This window comes from Vulpes vulpes, unplaced genomic scaffold, assembly GCF_048418805.1.
Source record: "Vulpes vulpes isolate BD-2025 unplaced genomic scaffold, VulVul3 u000000899, whole genome shotgun sequence".
In the NCBI taxonomy this organism is placed as follows: domain Eukaryota; kingdom Metazoa; phylum Chordata; class Mammalia; order Carnivora; family Canidae; genus Vulpes; species Vulpes vulpes.
The window spans coordinates 4,249,390-4,268,219 of NW_027325780.1; the positions used below are offsets into that span (position 1 = coordinate 4,249,390).

At 38.2% G+C, this 18,830-nt stretch overlaps 1 protein-coding gene across 9 annotated transcripts in view; it reads right to left on the reverse strand.

The window, feature by feature from the left end:
- Positions 1-9,020, reverse strand: part of ART3 (ADP-ribosyltransferase 3 (inactive)) — a 48,362-nt gene extending 39,342 nt beyond the window's left edge. For 3 of the 9 annotated variants that reach the window (XM_072745437.1, XM_072745441.1, XM_072745436.1), the window contains exons 1-3: positions 8,850-8,964; positions 7,579-7,656; positions 909-1,620 (exon numbers count right to left, since the gene is read on the reverse strand). In XM_072745437.1, the coding sequence (XP_072601538.1) occupies positions 909-1,620; positions 7,579-7,647 (781 nt within the window). In that variant the 5' untranslated portion in view covers positions 7,648-7,656; positions 8,850-8,964. Of the gene's footprint in view, positions 1-908; positions 1,621-7,578; positions 7,657-8,849 lie in introns of all 9 variants that reach the window. The other 6 variants (XM_072745439.1, XM_072745435.1, XM_072745440.1 and 3 more) reach the window with 5 other exon arrangements.
- Positions 9,021-18,830: the final 9,810 nt, after the last annotated feature.

An 18,830-nucleotide genomic window follows, 5' to 3' on the forward strand; every position in this document is an offset into this window, starting at 1 on the left:
ATTTGGTTTACTGACATGACAGCTATTTCTAACTCCCTTCTCCTTGTCTACACTAGAGAGGTTGGACAAGCTAATTACCCCATTTTCAAGCTTTCTTCTTCAAGCTATAGATTATCAAGTTCTGGTCAATGATATGTAATCAGAAATCTACTAGGACTTTCTGGGAAAGCCTTTACTTTCCTGATCAAATAGATATAATTGCCATGCTACTTCCCTTTTTCTTGAACATGGATTGATACCTGCAGCTCCAATAGTCACACTGAAACATGAATCAATAAACCCAACATGCTAAGACTGGTGGAACAGAGAGACAAAAGAGTCTGAGTTACTGATGATATAACTGATGACATCTAAAAATTTCAAATCAAGAAATAACATGCTGAAGCATGTTACTAAAAACTAGCTGAAAAACTAAAAATGAATGCCACTGAGGAGTGAAAATTGAGGATAGAGAGCAGTTGGGCAGGGAGTTGCTATTTTTCATTGTAAGCCTTATAAGTAAAGTTATGGGCCAGGTACTTCTTTGTTGTGGGGGCTGTTTCTGTGCCTTTTGTTTAGCAGTGTCCTTGGTTGGCCTCTACCCATTAGATACTAGTCATGGCAACTAAGTACAACTGTGACAGTTATAAATTCTAGTTACTGCCAAATGACCTTGCAGGGCAAAATTGCCCAGTTGAGAACACTGCCTTGTAGTATTTTCTTTCTTTAATGTTCCAAAATGCTATAAATGTATTATTCTGACAAAATTAAATTACAGGAAAAAAACCCTAAATGATATGAAGAGAGCTAACGTCATCAATGTGGTTTTTTCTTTCAAACATCTGTCAGTTTCTTTCCTGACCTTTCCCTGGGCCTAAGAATCCCACTCCTTCCCTTCAGATAAGCAGAGACAGAACAGAGATACTTACCACCTAGAAATGCACACTCATAATGGCTGCAGGTCTTGTTTGTGCTTTGAAGGATAAAGTTATTGCTGGCCCCATCCTGTGACACATTAAAAATCTCATTCAGAGGTATTAAAATAATTCTTTCACTTTCTTTATCAAAAAAATTTTCAATGGCAACACCAAAGCACGTGTGGATGGTTAACAGAATGTGTTGGTCATCAGCAGCTTGAGGTTTGACTGAATATGCCAAGGTGAAATGGCCAAATCTGGCTTGATTTAGCCCTCCAAATGCAAATGAGGTATCCTGGCTTATACTATACACCGCATTTTTATAACTGTCCTCACAAGGTCGTCTCAGCAACTGAAGGGCTTTTGTCAGATAAAAATGAAAAGCTTTGAACTGGAAGTCATAGATATAATCTTTTCGAGATAGGCCTGCCGTCTTCACAGCTTCACTGAACATATGGTAAAAAGGAGTCTGTCTTTGAGCTTCAGAAACATATGCTATCAGTGCTATTCCATGGTTATCTTTAAAACTCATAGGGAGAAAGATGTGAGTCTTCTGGGCTTTCCATTTGGCTTCTGCATTTTCCCACACGTTCTTCAGGAGTTGATGGCTTGCTTTCTCCTCCTTCAGCAGTTGGGGAACATATTTGACTTCCATCCTGTCAGTGCATTTCAGGTATTCATCATCAAATGCATTATCTGCCATGTTTAACATTTCAGCCTTCATCTTGAAAAGAAAAGGAAAAGGAAATTATTAATACTCTTGAAATAAGATATTTGGTATATATCATTTTCTCTCCCTTACTGTCCCCACCCTCTCATGCCCTGCCTAGAAACTCTTCCTTGCTTAGAACCAACTTTGGACATGATTTTTATGTAGGAAGTATATTCCACTGTTACTGATAACTTTTCTCAGCTGTGACCTTTTTGTATGGAATAGCAAATGTTAGCAGTGAGAAGTATGGGAATGATTATGACTGTAACTCATTCATGTGAACGTTATGGTGCTGAGGAAAGGAGCGTGAAATTGAAGAAATGGGTGGCAGTCCTGGAACTCTGAACAATATTCTTATCTAATTTTTTCAACCCCTTAAGACTGCTCAATGAATCTGAAATATCCTGTGAAATATTGTACATGATAAATACATAATGGTAAGTATTATTTCTTTTTCTTTGAGGATTCCCCCACCCTTGTCCATGTTGTTTGGGTACTGATTCTGCACCATCCACTGCAATGAAAAGCAATGACACAGGGCTTTTTTGAGTGGAGAGAGAGCAAGTGCAAGAGAGCATGTGAACAGGGATGGAGGTGGGGAAAGAGGGGTATAGGGAGAGGGAGAAAAAGAATCTTAGGCAGGCTCCACACTTGGGAGAGGAGAGAGCCCCATGCAGGGCTCAATCTAACAACTCTGAGATCATGACCTGAGCTGAAATCAAGAATCAGATGCTGACTGAGCCACCCAGGTGCCCCAGTGATGCAGGTTCAAAAACAAGAGCTCTCCCAGGGGAGAGAAATAAAGCTTTCTTCCTCTACAACCATAAGCTCTGACAGTAATATTGGCTTGGGGCAGCCAACAGTTATCCTTTTAGTTCCATGGAGAATCCTATCTGTAAACAAAGCCAACAAAGGAAGGCTTGCAGAGAGCTGAAAGTGAGAGAGACAAGAGACAAGGCGCTGATGACATTAGTAAGGCCATGGGTCTAGCTGTACCTGAAGACTATATTCTACCTCAGTCGTAAGAATCAATAAATTCCCTATTTGCTTGAGATAGTTTGAATTTTGTTTCTGTTACATCCGAGAAAGGCCAAATGTATCTTTAAATTATATATATACACACATATACATATGGTTGTGTAATATATAATCAGCACTAGCTTGGAGCCAGACAGATCTGGGTTCGAATTCCATAACTAGATACTAATCAGATATGAGAAAGTTACTTTACATTTCTGAGCTTCAATTTTTTCATCTAAAAATAAGGATACAGGAAATAATATCTTAATTGCAGGACTATTGTAAAGAACTAATGATAAAATGAATATATGCAAAGCCCTTACCCACACTGCCTACCACCTATTAAGCCTTCAACATGCTGTGGTTATCTTCATGATTCCATGATAGGAATGCATGTATTATACTGTAAGTTCCTCAAGAGCAGGATCTGTGTCACATTTACCTTTTGAATTCCAAACAAAATATTCAAGTGAAATAAATTAATGAAGGATAGTCAGAAGAAAGGCAGGCAAGGACAACCCTCTCCCTCCACCCCAAAGAAAACTACCCTTAAAAGGATTTTACAGCACCCTGGAAGGAGCTGGCCACCCTTTCCCACATAATAGATGACAAAAACCTGATTGGATGACAGGCACTGGGAGGATCAATCACATTAAAACAGCGGCTAACAAGCTCATATAAGCCTCCAGACTTAGAAACTCTGGTGACAACCCTCTTGGGTCTCCTCCTTTTTCAGGAGCTTTGTACTATCACTCAATAAACTTTGCTTTGCTGTCCACCACTCTTAGTCTGGTCTGCCTCATTCTCTGAAGTGGGCTGACCAAGAACTGTGGGCACTAAAGGAATAGAAATCCTATAAAATAAGAACCCTCTACTCTGGCCTATGGATGAAAACACAGTATGAGCAAATCTGCCCTGGGACACCATTTAAGGGTTTCTACAAATAAAAGGACAATGCCTTCACTGCTTTCTCTTTCCACTATTTTATACTTGTAATTGTACATTGGTTGCATAAGCTGCTACCTAAGCAGGAGACCTCAGCTGGAAACTATAAATTATTAGCCTGAAGCTGGTAGAGTTCCAGCCTCTGCGTGAATGATTGTTTTTTCCCCTGCATGAATGATTCTTGAAAAATGTGTGTGAGTGAGTGACATTGTGTGTGGCAGGGAGAGAGAAGCAGGGAGAGAGAGAAAATCAACTTAAAAAAGCAAAGTAAGTATCCCAGGATAACTGCTTCCTTTCTTCTCCCCCTCACAACCTTCTTGAAAGAAACATCCACCTTCCTATCTCCATTTCATTTCTACTCCTATTCAATCCTCTCCAATCAGCTTCCAACATACATTCCTCCACTCAAACAGCTCTCACTAAGGGGAACATCTCTTAGGTTCCTTTGAAGATGCAACATACTCTCCTGGCCATTAAGTGGTGGAGTTTCTCAAGGCTTCTTATTTTTTAACTTTCAACTCTGCCCTTAGGCAATTATATACATGTCCATAGGATCAATTATCTAAATACCTCTGACCTGTCCTTGTAAGTGCCAGACCTGTATCATCAACTGTCTACTTACTAAGTTCATTTGAATTGCACAAAGACTTTTCAACTGTTAATAGTCTTAGACCAAACTTATCAACTGTTAATAGTCTAAGACCAAAGTTATCATCCTACTGCCTACAACAGCTATCAACAACCTGGTCCTTACACACCATCATCTATTCATTTTTTAGTTTTCCTAGGTATCTTCTTCTCAGTCACCCTCTTGTGGCCATTGCATCACTGAGAACTAACAAACTTCTCCAGGGTGTCTTCTGTATGCTAAGTGCTAAGTGTTTCTATATATTAATGAATTCATTTAATCCTCATGGCAACTCTGTGTGGTAAATAATATTAGTCCCTTTTTTTAAGGATGAGCAAACTAAGACAGACTAAGTAACTTGTCTGAAATCAAGATTTGAAGACAGGCAATCTGGCCTCAGAGTCTATCTTCTTAAACAAAATGTCCAATGATAAAGTTCATTGAGATTTATGTAGCACTTCCAAAAGACTAATTTTCTCCTCCTAACAACTATTATGAAAGCTTGGACAGACAATTCATAACATCATTCTACAAATGAAGAAACTGTGCCAGCATGAGAAACTATCTTTACTACCAGTCACAGAATATTCTGCTGGGGAAGTCACTGAGACCCCTGAACTCCTGGGTCTGTAGGTCAGTTTCCTGAAATGGGAATCTGAGCTTCAGGAGATTAAATCATTGTCATTTCCTAGCCAAGAAATGCACTTTCCTCTGCAGCACAGAATGTACCATGGTGTATCTTGGCCAGTGATACCTGATTCATCTTCCAGACTTCAAGGTATTATAAAACATAACACTCTGAAACCACCTCTCACATTCCTCACATCATATCTGAGTCACATCATATCACAGTCACATCATATCCTATCCAGCATATTCCTATCTTTTCCCTATGCCTCTAACCAGTCTCCAACAGTCTAATTTTAGGCATCCAGTCTTTCTGGCCCAAAGCCACAGCTGATTGTGTGTTCTGTACAGTGAGTGCCTTGAGCAGTGAAAAAGTTCACAAATGCCACCACCATTCAGGGAAAACTGAATGGATATTAAGGGACTGTCCAAAAGGCTAGGGAAAAACACTGATTATATTTTCATCCTCTGTTTTATCCACTGAAACAAAAGCCAATACTAAAGAAATTTAATTATTAAAAATTTATTACAAAATATTACCAAAAAATGTGAAATTATCTGAATGTTCATGAAAATAAATTGGTTATAAACAAATAATGGAACATTCAAAGAACACACATGAAAATTATGTTACAAAAGACTTTGATATGCATAATGTAAAAATGCATATCAAAACCACAATGAGATATCACTTCACACCCATTACAATGGCTATAATCATAAGGGGGAAAAAGGAAAGTAAGTGTTGGCAAGGATGTAGAGAAACCGAACCCTCATACATTGCGGGTGCGAATATAAAATGGCGCAGCCCCTGTGGAATACAGTTTGGAAGTTCCTCCAATATTAAAACATAAAGTTACCACATAACAGAAATTAGGTATATACCCAAGAGAACTGAAAACATGTTCACATAATAATCTGTACATGAAAGTTCAGAGCAGGATTATTCATTCCTTTAAAAAACTTGAGAATCCAAATGTCCATCAATCTATAAATGGAGAGGGGTGCCTGGGTGGTTCAGTCGGTTTAGTATCTGCGTCAGTCTGCTCTGGTCATGATCTAGGGGTCCTGGGATTGAACCCTGCATCAAGCTCCCTGCTCAGCAAGAAGTCTGCTTCCTTTCTCCCTCTGCCTGCCTCCTGCTCATGCTCTTTCTCTCTCTCTCAAATAAAATCTTTGAAGAAAATTAATAAATGGATAAATAAAATGTGGCATAACCATATAATGGAATATTATTCAGCTCTAATAAGTAATGAAGTACACTAGTATATGCTACAACATGGTTGAACCTTGTAAACAATACACTAAGTGAAAGAAGCCATACAAAGGGTCAGATACGGTATGGTTCCATTCAAGTGAAATATCTAGAATACACAAATCCATTGAAACAGGAAGTAGATTAATGGTTGGTAGGGGAGAGACGCCTGGGTGGCTCAGTGGTTGAGTATCTGCCTTTGGCTCAGGGCATGATTCTGGGGTTCTGGGATCGAGTCCCACATAGGGCTTCCTACTTCTCCCTTGCCCATGTCTCTGCCTCTCTGTGTTTCTCATGAATAAATAAATAAAATCTCTTTTAAAAAATGGTTGCCATGGGATGCAGGGAAGAGGGAATTGGGACTGACTGCTGATAGCTACAGGGCTTCTTTTGGGGGTGATGGGAATGTTCTGTAACGAATAGTGGTGATGGTTGTACAACACAGTGAATTTATGAAAACCACTGAATTATATACTTTAAAATGGTGATTTTTTCTTTATGACATGTGAACTATACCTCATTTTTAAAAATCATACTGCAGGGATGCCTGGGTGGTTCAGTGGTTGAGTGTCTGCCTTTGGCTGAGGTCACGATCCCAGGTTCTTGGGATCGAGTTTTGTTATCAGGCTTCCCATGGGGAGCCTGCTTCTCCCTCTGCTTGTGTCTCTGCCTCTCTCTGTGTCTCTTGTGAATAAATAAAATCTTTTTAAAAAATCATACTATAGTACAGGCAACAGAATACGCAATGATTCCACAGAGAAGGGGGTCAGAATATTAAATTCAAAATACAATTTTAAGAACTTAACATATTTCAAAGAAGGCACTTCAAATCAGTGGACAAATATTCAGTAGTGAAGTGACACTTAACATTGTGGGGAAAGAAATCAAATGAGATACCTGGCTCATATTTTACATAAAAACATGTCACAAAGTTTAAAGATTCAATCATAAAAAATAAAATCATGAAAGTTTTATCAGAAAAAAAAGAACACTGGATATGAGAAAATGGTCATTATATAGTTCAATAAAATACACATACCGAACACTGCAGTGTTGTATTATTTGAATAAAATACATATTTTAAGAATACTTAAAGATATAGACATTTATGGTACAGAAGTAACTTAAAAAGCAAAGTAAAAAAAATACTTTGGACAGTGTGAACTCATTTTTCTAAATTGCACACACACACACACACACACACAGAAAAAAGCCAAGGAAACTATACACTAACAGATTCTTTCCCTCTGAGTGGAGGGACTGTGGATGATTTTTACTTTCCTCTGTTTGCTTAATTTTAATTTTTTCAACTTTCTACAGTTAGCCTGTCTCTAATGTGTAAAATGAAAAGATAAAAACTACTTCTATAAAACTAATTTACCTAGTCTATTTTATCTGCTCTCGTTTCCAACATCAACCCACACAGATGCCTCAGGCAACATTATATCAAGAGTTCTCATTCTAATGACTACATACTTCCCATTCCCAACATTACCTGGAAAATGTCCATTAGAATCATAGCTGCCAGCAGCATGGTGACCATAACAAAATGTCCTGTCTTCATTTTTCTCTTCTAAATTAAAATGAAGAAATTCCAATTTAGCAGTCTTAAAAAAGTAGTTTAGGGAATTAGAGCAGGATGACACACTATATGTATTTTCATTCAGAGTGAGAGTGGGTATCATGATGGTCAGGAAGTGATTATCAATAAATTTCCAATGGCTGGGAGGGCCATTAGATTTTATCTGGTAATCTAACACCCTCATACTACAGATAGGGAAACAAAAGCTCAGAGAACTTCAGCAAATTTCTCAAGACTCAATCTGTCCAATTCCATTCTCCTCCAGCCATGTTGTCCCTCCCACCACAGAGAGTCACTGGGAATCACATTTTCCTTCTATCTCTAAATTTCTCCTCAGCCTACACATAAAATAACACAAATTAAAAACCAACCATTTCAGACTGGTGGTCTCCTAGCTCCCAGTTTCCAAAAATTCTTCAGTAATTATTGTCCATGCACATAATTCATTCTTTTATCTTTTTTTGCAAACTAAGTCACACCCATCTGGATAGGATGGAGGGAATGATAAGACCAGCAGTGGTTCTAACCAGAGAGTTGACCAAAGGTGCTCCATCCCCCAAATATTCACATTCAAGAGAAGCCCAAGGATAAAACAAGTGTCTTGCATACATTTCTAATGGCAGGAATGAAAATAAGAAAAAATTGGGTAGGCAGTAATTCTAATAAGATTATACGACTCTATTGGACAAAGGTCCAATACTTGTCCCAGTATTTAGGAGACTGAAAGGAGGTTAAGAGGCCCTCAAGAGCTGAAGCTGTCCCACAGCCATTAACAGATTCAATTAAAGGTTGGTTCCTTCCACATACCTACAACAAAGTTGACATTACTGGAACTGAAATCTACTTTATCCTACCAATCATCATATTCTGGCATCTGCAAATAAGAATGAACAGCACAGTGCAAAGGAAGAGTTCCCTTTCGGGAAAGCACAGTGCAAAGTAAGAGTTCCCTTTCGGGCCCCACATTCCCATCTTTACTCAGCAGTTTCTTTCACTAGAGATACTAAAATATACAACTACAATGCTACTTTTGTGTTAAACTTTACTTTCTAAAAAAGATTTGAAATGTAATACTTGACAGATAACTGTCACGAGGCAGTAATTGCCAAGCAAGCTCTGAATCAGGGTTTTCTTGAAAATTCTTTACTTCCGTAGTCTGAGTGTAAATAAGTCAAAATGTTTACCTGGCTTTTCTGCCTGTGGAGGAGGTTTAAATGATGCTAGGTCTCAAACTGTCCCCCCACTCTCTCAGTTGTGGTAAGCGTGTCTTCAGGATGAGAGGTTGTTGACAGTGAGAGCTGAGAAGGGAATGCTTTTCTTTTTATAAACACCCCCAGCAGTAGCTTGGCAGTGGCACATTACCCCATTTGTGTTCTGCTATTTATATCTGGCCCCCACACCATGCTTTGGAATCACTGCTGTTAACACATGAAATCTCCAAGAGGCTTGTAAAGCCACAGCAATTCCCTCTAACACACAGCGTGTTCAATTCTGAGCCCTGTCGTAGGCTTCTTAGAGAGTGATCACCTCCCATTCCTAACCCTTTGACTCGGAGATGTCTAAGTAAAGCAAAGACTTTACCCTAACTAGCTAAGGTGACTTGCTGTGTTAATCTCTGGCAATGATGATGACTATCACCATTCACTCAACCAGCGTACTATTTTTCAGGTACTGTGCCAGCTGCTGGGATGCAAAAGCAAGTAAAACAGCAATAAAAAGCACTCACGATCTGATAAAACGTATCACTATGCATACTTAACCAAAATAGATGTTAAAAGTCTAAGTGAGTTTTAGAAAAAGTCCAGTGAGGACACTAAGAAGGGAAGGATTTCATAATACCTGCAACTATAGCTCTCATTTGAGTAAGGTACACAGAGTAAATACATAGATTGCAACATTGAAGAACACGTAAGAGTTCACTATGGATAAAAAACTGTGAAACTTTTTTTTCCCCCAGAGTATTTATCCATTTAATGTGTTCCTCTAACTACTGCAAGGTAAGATGGGAATTTTAAAGGTGGGACTGGGGGCTTAGGCACAATGGTACATACACAGTCATATCACTAGGACACTGTAAAGGGACAGGCCTGAAATCACAACCCCCACCACCGTGTATTACAATCTACAGGACAGGGTGTGCTAGGAGAAGTAAGGCTCACTGTGACCATTGAGAAGCCTTTGTGAGATTACTTGATATGTTCCCCATCAGGTAAGCACACCCCTGATCCTGTACTCTCTGTTGATCCACAGTAGGTGGGAAATGGTCAGGTGGGGGCTTTTATCTTCCATAGCTGTGAGGAGCATCTGAATCTCCTTGTCAAAAACAGATTTGTCCAGCCCAAACTGCTGCACGGCACAGTCCAGGTGGTTCAGGGCTTCGCACAACACCACCCCCCCACTATAGATAAAAAACTGAAATGTCCTAGGAAATTTATGCTCAAAGTACATTAATATTTATGTATCAAAGTACATTAATATTTCGATGATACACTATGTATATTAGCCCCCAAATGGAAACCATCCAAATGCCTAAGGACAGTAGAATGGATACACTGTTATATTCATACAATGGAATTTTGTGTAGCACTAATAAACTCTAACCATATAGAAGAAATGTGGATAAATCTTAAAATATTTTTGAGCAAAAGAAGAGAACATGTATATACTGCATGATTTAATTCATATATTATGAACAAAATCAAACAAAACACATATATAGCATTAGAGTCAGAATACTGGTTACTCTGAGTAGGATATAATAACTGGAAGGGGGACAAGGAGAGTATCTGGGATGCTTTCAGGTTCTGGTTTGGTTCTGAGTGCTGATTATACTGATATATTCAGTTTATGAAAATTCACCAAACTACATGCTTCTGTGTATTTTCCTCTGTATATGTGGATATATACATATATTTTTACTCAACTAAGTATTTTAAATATTAAAGTACACCCAGTTTTACAAATCCATCTCTAATCTTCAGCCTTCAAAACCTCTAACTTCCTTCCAACCTCACTGGCTTAACTCACAGTTTAAGATACAACTTAACATACTAAATAGACTCCCAGCAATAGCATCATTAAAAAAAAGTTTGGTCAGAAAGAAAAAAGAGGGCTTGTCCATATTTTCAGGTATTATGTTCACACTGACCTTCTTTTAAGTCTCAGGCGTGTGAGCCTATAGTGAATTGAGCAGTGGGATTTTCCCGTCTTTGGCACTAAAACCTACCAGATTTGTCTGTTTCACACAAGATGAAATCTACCAAAAAGCATGTAACAAACACTGCATGAAGTTCAAGGTAAGTCTGACCTTATTTATTTTCAATATGCTTTTGCTCCATTTGTTTTACTTCAGTTTTTAATTTTTTAAAATTGAGGCATAATTAACATACAACATATCAGATTCTGGTGTACAATATGTTTTGATATTTATTTCTTACAAAATGATCACCATAATAAATCTAGTTAACATTTGTCACCATACAAGTTTTTGTGTGTGATAACTTTTAAGACTCACTCTCTTAACTTTCAAATATGCAATGTGGTTTAATTACCTACAATCACTATGTTGTACCTGATATCCCAATGATATTTATTTTATAACTGAAAATTTCTATCTTTTGACTCCCTTTACCCATTTTACTCACCCTTCTGAACCTCCAACTACAGCAACCACCGATCTGTTCTCTGTATCCATGAGTTGCATTTCAAAAAAAAATTTTTTTAAAGATTCCACATATAATTGAGATCATATGATGTTTTTGTTTTTGACGTATTTCATTTACCATACTGCCCTCAAGGTCTATCCATGTTCTCACAAATGCCATGGCTGATAATATTCTTTCATCCTTTTTGGCTCATAATATTCCTTTTTTGGCTGATAGTATTCCATTTTATTTATATATATGTATACGTGTGTATACACACACATACACACACACACATTTTCTTTATCCATTTATCCAGTGATGGACACTTAAATTGTTTTCATATCTTGGCTACTGTAAATAATGCTGTAATGTCATTTAAGTGTTTGGCTACTGTAAATAATGCTGTAATGTCATTTAAGTGTTTTGTTTTCTTCATATAAATACCCAGAAGTGAAACTGTGGGATTATACGGTAGTTCTTTTTTTTTTTTTTTTTTAAAGATTTTATTTATTCATGAGAGACACACAGAGAGAGGCAGAGACACAGGCAGAGGGAGAAGCAGGCTCCCTGATGGGAGCCCAATGTGGGACTCCCTGGTCTCCAGGATCAGGCCCTGGGCTGAAGGCGGCACTAAACCGCTGAGCCACCTGGGCTGCGGTAGTTCTATTTTTTCCATAGTGGCTTCTCCAATATATACTACCACCAACAGGGCACAAAGGTCCCCTTTTCCACATCCTTAAGCTTGGTATTTTTCCCCTCGCAGTCCAACAACCCCTTTGTTCTTTTTTATAATAGCCATTCTAACAGGAGTGTGGTTTTCACTTGCATTTCCCTGATTAGGGACTTTGAAGATCTTTTCACATCCCCATTAACCTTCTGTATGCCTTCTTTGGAAAAATGTCTATTCAGAGTCTCTGTTCATTTTTTAAATTGGATTGTTTATTTTTTTTACTATTGAGTTATAGGAGTTCTTCACATATTTTGGATATTAACCCCTTATCAGATATATGATTTACAAATATTTTTCTCCCATTCAGTAGGCTGCCTTTTCATTTTGTTACTGGTTTCCTTTGCTTGCAGGAACTTTTTAGTTTGATATAATTCCAATTGTTTATTTTTGCTTTTGTTGCCTTTGTTTTTGGTGTCAAATCCAAAAATTACTGCCAAGATTGATGTCAAGGAGCTTACTCCTTGTGTTTTCTTCCAGTTTTTAAAGTTTCATGTTTTTTTTTTTTAAGATTTTATTTATTTATTCATGATAGACATAGAGAGAGAGAAGCAGAGACACAGGCAGAGGGAGAAGCAGGCTCCATGCACCGGGAGCCTGATGTGGGATTCGATCCCGGGTCTCCAGGATCGTGCCCTGGGCCAAAGGCAGGCGCCAAACCACTGCGCCACCCAGGGATCCCAGTTTCATGTTTTAATTCAAGTTTTTAATCCATTTTGAGCGAATTTTTGTGAATGACCTAAGAATGTGGTCCAGTTTCATTCTTTTGCATGTTGCTGTCCAGTTTTCCCAACACCATTTATTAAAGAGATTGTCCTTCCCCCATTGTATATTCTTGGTTCCTTCGTCTAAATTAAATTACCATATACATATTTATTTCTGGGATCTCTATTCTGTTCCATTGATCTGTGTGTCTGGTTTTTGGTTGTTACTGTTTTCTTAAAGATTTATTTATTCATTTCAGAGAGAGAGAGACAGCAAGCAAGAGCAGGGGTGGAGGATGAGAAGGAGAATAGAAGCAGACCCTGATGAGCAGGGTGCTCGACATGAGGCTCAATTCCAGGATCCCAGGATCATGACCTGAGCCAGAGGCAGTAACTTAAATGACATGAGCCACCAACGACTGAGGTGTCCCAGTTGTTTTTTAAGTAGGCTCCAGATCCAGCATGGAGCCCAATGTGAGACTTGAACCCATGATCCTGAGATCAAGACCTGAGCTGAGATCAAGAGCTGGATGCTCAAGTGACTGAGCCATCTATGTGCCCCCGTTGTCTGTTTTATTTTATGCCAATACCATACTAGTTTGATTACTATAGTTTTGTAATATGGTCTGAAAACAGGGAGCCTCATACTTTGTTGTTCTTTCTCAAGACTGCTTAGGCTATCTGGGGTCTTTTGTGGTTCTACCCAAATTTTAAAATTGCTTGTTCTATTTCTGTGAAAAATGCCATTGGAATTTTGATAAAGGTTGCCTTGAATCTATAGATTGCTATGGATAGTATGGACATTTCAACATTTGAATTCTTCCAATCGATGAGCATCCATCCCAGTCTGTACTGAGAAGTCATTCTCCTCCTTGGTTATATTCCTAGTATTCAACTCCTTTTTTTTTTTTTTAAGATTTTTATTCATTTATTCATGAGCGAGAGAGAGAGTGTGAGAGAGAGAGAGACGCAGGGACACAGGCAGAGGGAGAAGCAGGCCCCATGCAAGGAGTCTGACATGGACTCGATCCCGGGTCTCCAGGATCACGCCCCGGGCCAAAGGCAGGCGCCAAACCGCTGAGCCACCCAGGGATCCCCTTATTCTACTCATTTTAATGCAACTGCATATGGGGATTATTTTCTTAATTTCTCCTTTTTTAAAAAGATTTGAGAGAAAGAGAAAAAATGAGAGTGGGGGAGGGGCTGAGGGAGAGAAGAGAGAATCGCAGACTCCCCACTGAGTGCAGAGCCTGATCTGATGCGGGGCTCCATCTCACAACGCTGACATCATGACAGAGCCAAAACTTAACCAACTGAGCCACCCAGGTGCCCCCTTAATTTTTCTTTGATAGTTTGTTATTGGTGTGTAGAAATGCAACGTATTTTTCTATATATTGACTTTGAAAGACATTTTTTTTTTTTAAAGAGCAAGACTGGGCAGGTGGAGGGGCAAAGGGAAGAGGAGAGAAATCCTAAAGCAGACTCCCCTCTGAGCACAGAGCCCAACTCGGGGCTGGAACCCAGGATCCTGAGATCATGACCTGAGCCAGAATCAAGAGTTGGATGCTTGACTGACTGAGCCACCAAGGCACCCCTCTGTATACTGACTCTATATTCTGTAATTTTACTGAATGTATTAGTTCTAACAGTTTTTTGGGGGAGTCTTTAAGGTTTTCTATATATAAAATATGTCATCTGCAGAGTGACAATCTTCCTTCTTTCTCTCCAATTTGGATGTCTTTTATATTTTTCTTGACTGTGTTTAAGACTTCAACATTATGTTGAATAAAAATGACAAGAGTGGGCATCCTTGGGGAAACTTGGGTGGCTCAGTCAGTTAAATGCCTGACCCTTGGTTTCAGCTCAGGTCATCATTTCAGGGTCCTGGGATCAAGCCCTAAACTGAGCTCTGCACTTAGTGGGGAGTCTGCTTGTCTCCCTCTCCCTCTGCCCCCACACTGCTCATGCATGTTCTCTCTCACATAAATGAATAAATCTTTAAAAAAAAAAAAAAAAGGAATGAGCATCCTTGTCTTATTTGCTGCTGTTGTTTTTTTCCCAACTGAGTGAAAGTAAAGCAGAGATTATTGAGAGTGCAAAGCTCCCAAGGATGGAGGGGATCCAAGAGGATTGCCCCTTGCTTTGTAAGGTTAGCTGTGGGCTGGTCATAAATGGCCTTCATTATGTTGAGGGATGTTCCCTCTATACTCACTTTATTGCGAGTTTTTATTATGAATGGATATTGAATTTTGTCACATACCTTTTTTGCATCTATTTAAATGATAATATGATTTTCCCCTTCATTTTGTTAATGTGTGTCACACTGATTGATTTATAAATGTTGAATCATCCTTGCATCTCTGGAATAAATTCCACTTGATCACAGGGTACTATCCTTCTAAAGTATGGTTGAATTTGGTCTGCTAATATTTTGTTCAGGAATTCTATGTCTGTGTCCATTAGAGATATGGTCTGTAGTTTTCTTTTCTCTGTAATTGTCTTTTCTTGTCTGGTTTTGATATCAGGCTGATGCTGGCCTCATAAAATGAGTTTGGAATGTTCTCTTTTATTTTTTGAAGAGTTTGAGAATTATTGATATTAATTCTTCTTTGGTAGAATTTATCAGTGAAGTTATTTGGTCCTGGAATTTTGTTGGGAGGTTTTAAATTATTGCTTCAATCTCCTTACTAAGTAATTGATCTGTTCAGATTTTTTTTTCTCTTCCTGACTCAGTTAGGAAAGGTTTTTGTTTTTTAAAGATTTTATTTATTTCTTCATGAGAGACAGAGAGAGAGAGAGGCAGAGACACAGGCAGAGGAAGAAACAGACTCCCTGTGGGAAGCCCCATGCAGGACTCAATCCCAGGACCCTGGATCACAATGCTCAACCACTGAGCTGCCCAGGTTCCCCAGTTTGGAAAGGTTTTATATTTCTAGGAATTTATCTGTTTTTCTAGGTGGTCCAATATGTCAGTGTATAATTGTTCATAGTCTCTTATGATCCTGTGTATTTCTGTAGTATTAGTTGTAATGACTCCTCTGTCATTCTGGATTTAAGTCCTCTTTTTTTTCTTGGTAAGTTTTAGCCAAAGATTTGGCAATTTTGTTTATAATTTCTAAGAACCAGCTCTTGGTTTCATTGATTTTTTTAAACATTTATTTATTCATGAGAGACACACAGAGAGAGGCAGAGACACAGGCAGAGAGAGAAGCAATCCCCCTGATGCAGGACTCGATCCCAGATCCCTGGGTTTATGCTCGGAGCCAAAGGCAAATGCTCAACCACTGAGCCACCCAGGTGCCCTCATTGATCTTTGATCTTTTCTATTGTCTTTTTGTCTCTATGTCATTTATTCTGCTCAGATTTCTATTTCCTTCCTTTTACTAACTTTGGGCTTTATTTATTTATTTTTTCTAGTCTCCTGAGGTATCAGGTTAGATTGTTTGAGATGTTTTTTTTGTTTCTGAGGTAGGCATTTATTGCTATGTACTTCTTAGAACTCTTTTTGCTGTATCCCATAAGCTTTGATATGTTGCATTTTCCTTTGTCTCGGGTATTTTTTCTATTTCACTTTTGTTTTCTTGTTTTTTTTAATAGTTTTAATTTTTTTCCAACTTATTTATTTATGATAGAGAGAGAGAGAGAGAGAGAGAGGCAGAGACACAGGCAGAGGGAGAAGCAGGATCCATGCACCGGGAGCCCGATGTGGGATTCGATCCCAGGTCTCCAAGATCGCGCCCTGGGCCAAAGGCAGGCGCCAAACCGCTGCGCCACCCAGGGATCCCTCTATTTCACTTTTGAATTCATTGACCCACTCTGCCTGTTTAGTAGCATGCTGTTTAATCTCCACATATTTTTAAATTTTGTTTTTTGTAATTGATTTCCTGTTTCAAACCATTTGGTTTGGAAAAGAAGAGTGATAGGATTTCAATCTTCTTAGATTTGTTAAGACTTGATCTATTCTAGAGTATGTTTCATGTACACTGGAGAAGAATGTGTATTCTATTGCTTTTGGATGGTACATTCTATATATACCTGTTAGGTCTCTCTGGTCAAATGTGTCATTTAAGGTTAATGTTTCCCTAGGTTTTGCTGTCTGATCTATTGATGTAAGAAAGGAGGTGTTCAAGTCCCCTACTATTATTGTGCTGCTAATTCTCTCTATAGGTGTGTTAAGTATTTAGGTGTTTCTACTTTGGGTGCATATAATAATGTTATATTGTCTTGTTAAACTGATCCCTTTTATCATTATGTAATACCCTTTTTTTGTCTATTACAGCCTTTGTTTGAAAGTCCATTTTGTCTGATATAAGTATACCTACCCCAGGTCTCTTTTGGTTTCCATTTGCATGGAATATCTTTTTCTACCTCTTAATTTTCAGTCTCTGTGTGCCTTTATGTTTGTCAACATATAGATGAGTCTTGTTTTATCCATTTAGCCACCCTACATCTTCTGATTGGAGAATTTAGTCCATTTACATTCAAAAAATTATTGATAGGTGTAGACTTATTACTGCCATTTTGTTATTTGCTTTCTGGCTGTTTCATACTTCTTCTGTTCCTTTCTTCTTCTCTTGTTCTTTTCCACTGTGTTTGATGACTTTCCTTAACGGTATGCTTAAGATGCCTTTCTCATTATCTCCTGTTCACCTACTACTGGTTTTTGCTTTGTGGTTATCATGAGGCCTACATATAAAAATTTATGTCTATTTTAAGTTGATGACAACTCAAGTTTGAATGCATTTTAGAGTCTACATTCTTACTCTCCCTCTAATGTCTTGTTTCTGATATTACATTATGCATCTTTTCATCATATCATGTGTATCCCTTAACTAATTATTGTAGTTATATTTTTATATTATTTTGTATATTTGGTTTTCAAACCTCATACTAGCTTTACGTTATTAATATAATCCCTTTAGTAAATATTTACCTTTACCACTGGGATATATTTTTTTCATATGTTTTCTTGTTACTGTTTATATTTCTTTTCAACTTAACAAGTCCCTTTAATATTTAAGACCAGTTTACTGGTGATGAACTCCTTTAGTTTTTGCTTGTCTGGAAAACTCTTTATCTCTCCTTCAATTCTGGTTGATAGCTTTGCTGGGCAGCGTGTTCTTGGCATTGTTTTTTCTTCCAGCACTTTGAATAGATTGTGTCACTCCCTTCTGGCTTGCAAGGTTTCTGCTAAAAAATATGCTCATAGACTATCTGGGTTCCCTTGCTCATAGACTATCTGGGTTCCCTAACAACTCTTTTCCTCTTGTTGATTTTAAGAGTCTCTCCTTCCCCTTAACTTTTGACATTTTAATTATAATTCTTTAATTACAATAGGTCTAGATTTGGGTGTCTTTGGTTTCATCTTATTTGGAATCCTCTGGACTTCCTGGATCTGCAAGTCTGCTTCTTTCCTCATTTAGGGAAGTTTTCAGTCATTATTCCCTCAAATTAATTTTCTGTACCTTTCTTCTCTTTCTGGGACCCTATAAACAACTTGAGGTTGTCCAATAAGTTCCTTAATCTATCTTGATCTTTGAAAATTCTCTTTGTTGAAGTTCTGTGTTCATCCAAATTTTCCCAAGTTTGGTAAGCATTTTTAAGACCACTACTTTGAACTATTTACCAGGTAAATTACTTGCCTCCATTTCAGTAAGGTCTTTTTCCTGGGGTTTTATTTTCTGCTTTTATTTGGAACATATTCTCCTGTTTCTTCATTTTGCTTGACTGTCTACATTGGTTTCTATGCCTTAGATCGAACAACTGTCTCTCTGTCTTGAAGGACTGGCCTTGCGAAGATAAAACTTATTGTTCAACACTGCTCTTGCTCTTGGTTGTCTCTCAAACCTTTGTAATTATACAAGCAACATATTTAATTTTTAATTGGTCCCTGTAATTGAGAGTATGCCAAGACTAATCAGTGTCCCTAAAAGTTAGGATCTGGATTTGGACTGACTGAAAGGCAGATCCTCAAGCAACAGCCTTTAAGAAATGCAAATATATACAGTCCTGCGGGACCACAAGCATAAGTCCTACTAGCCCCTAGAGCCAGGTGATCTGGAAGTGTCTCCTGGGCATCAGTCACAA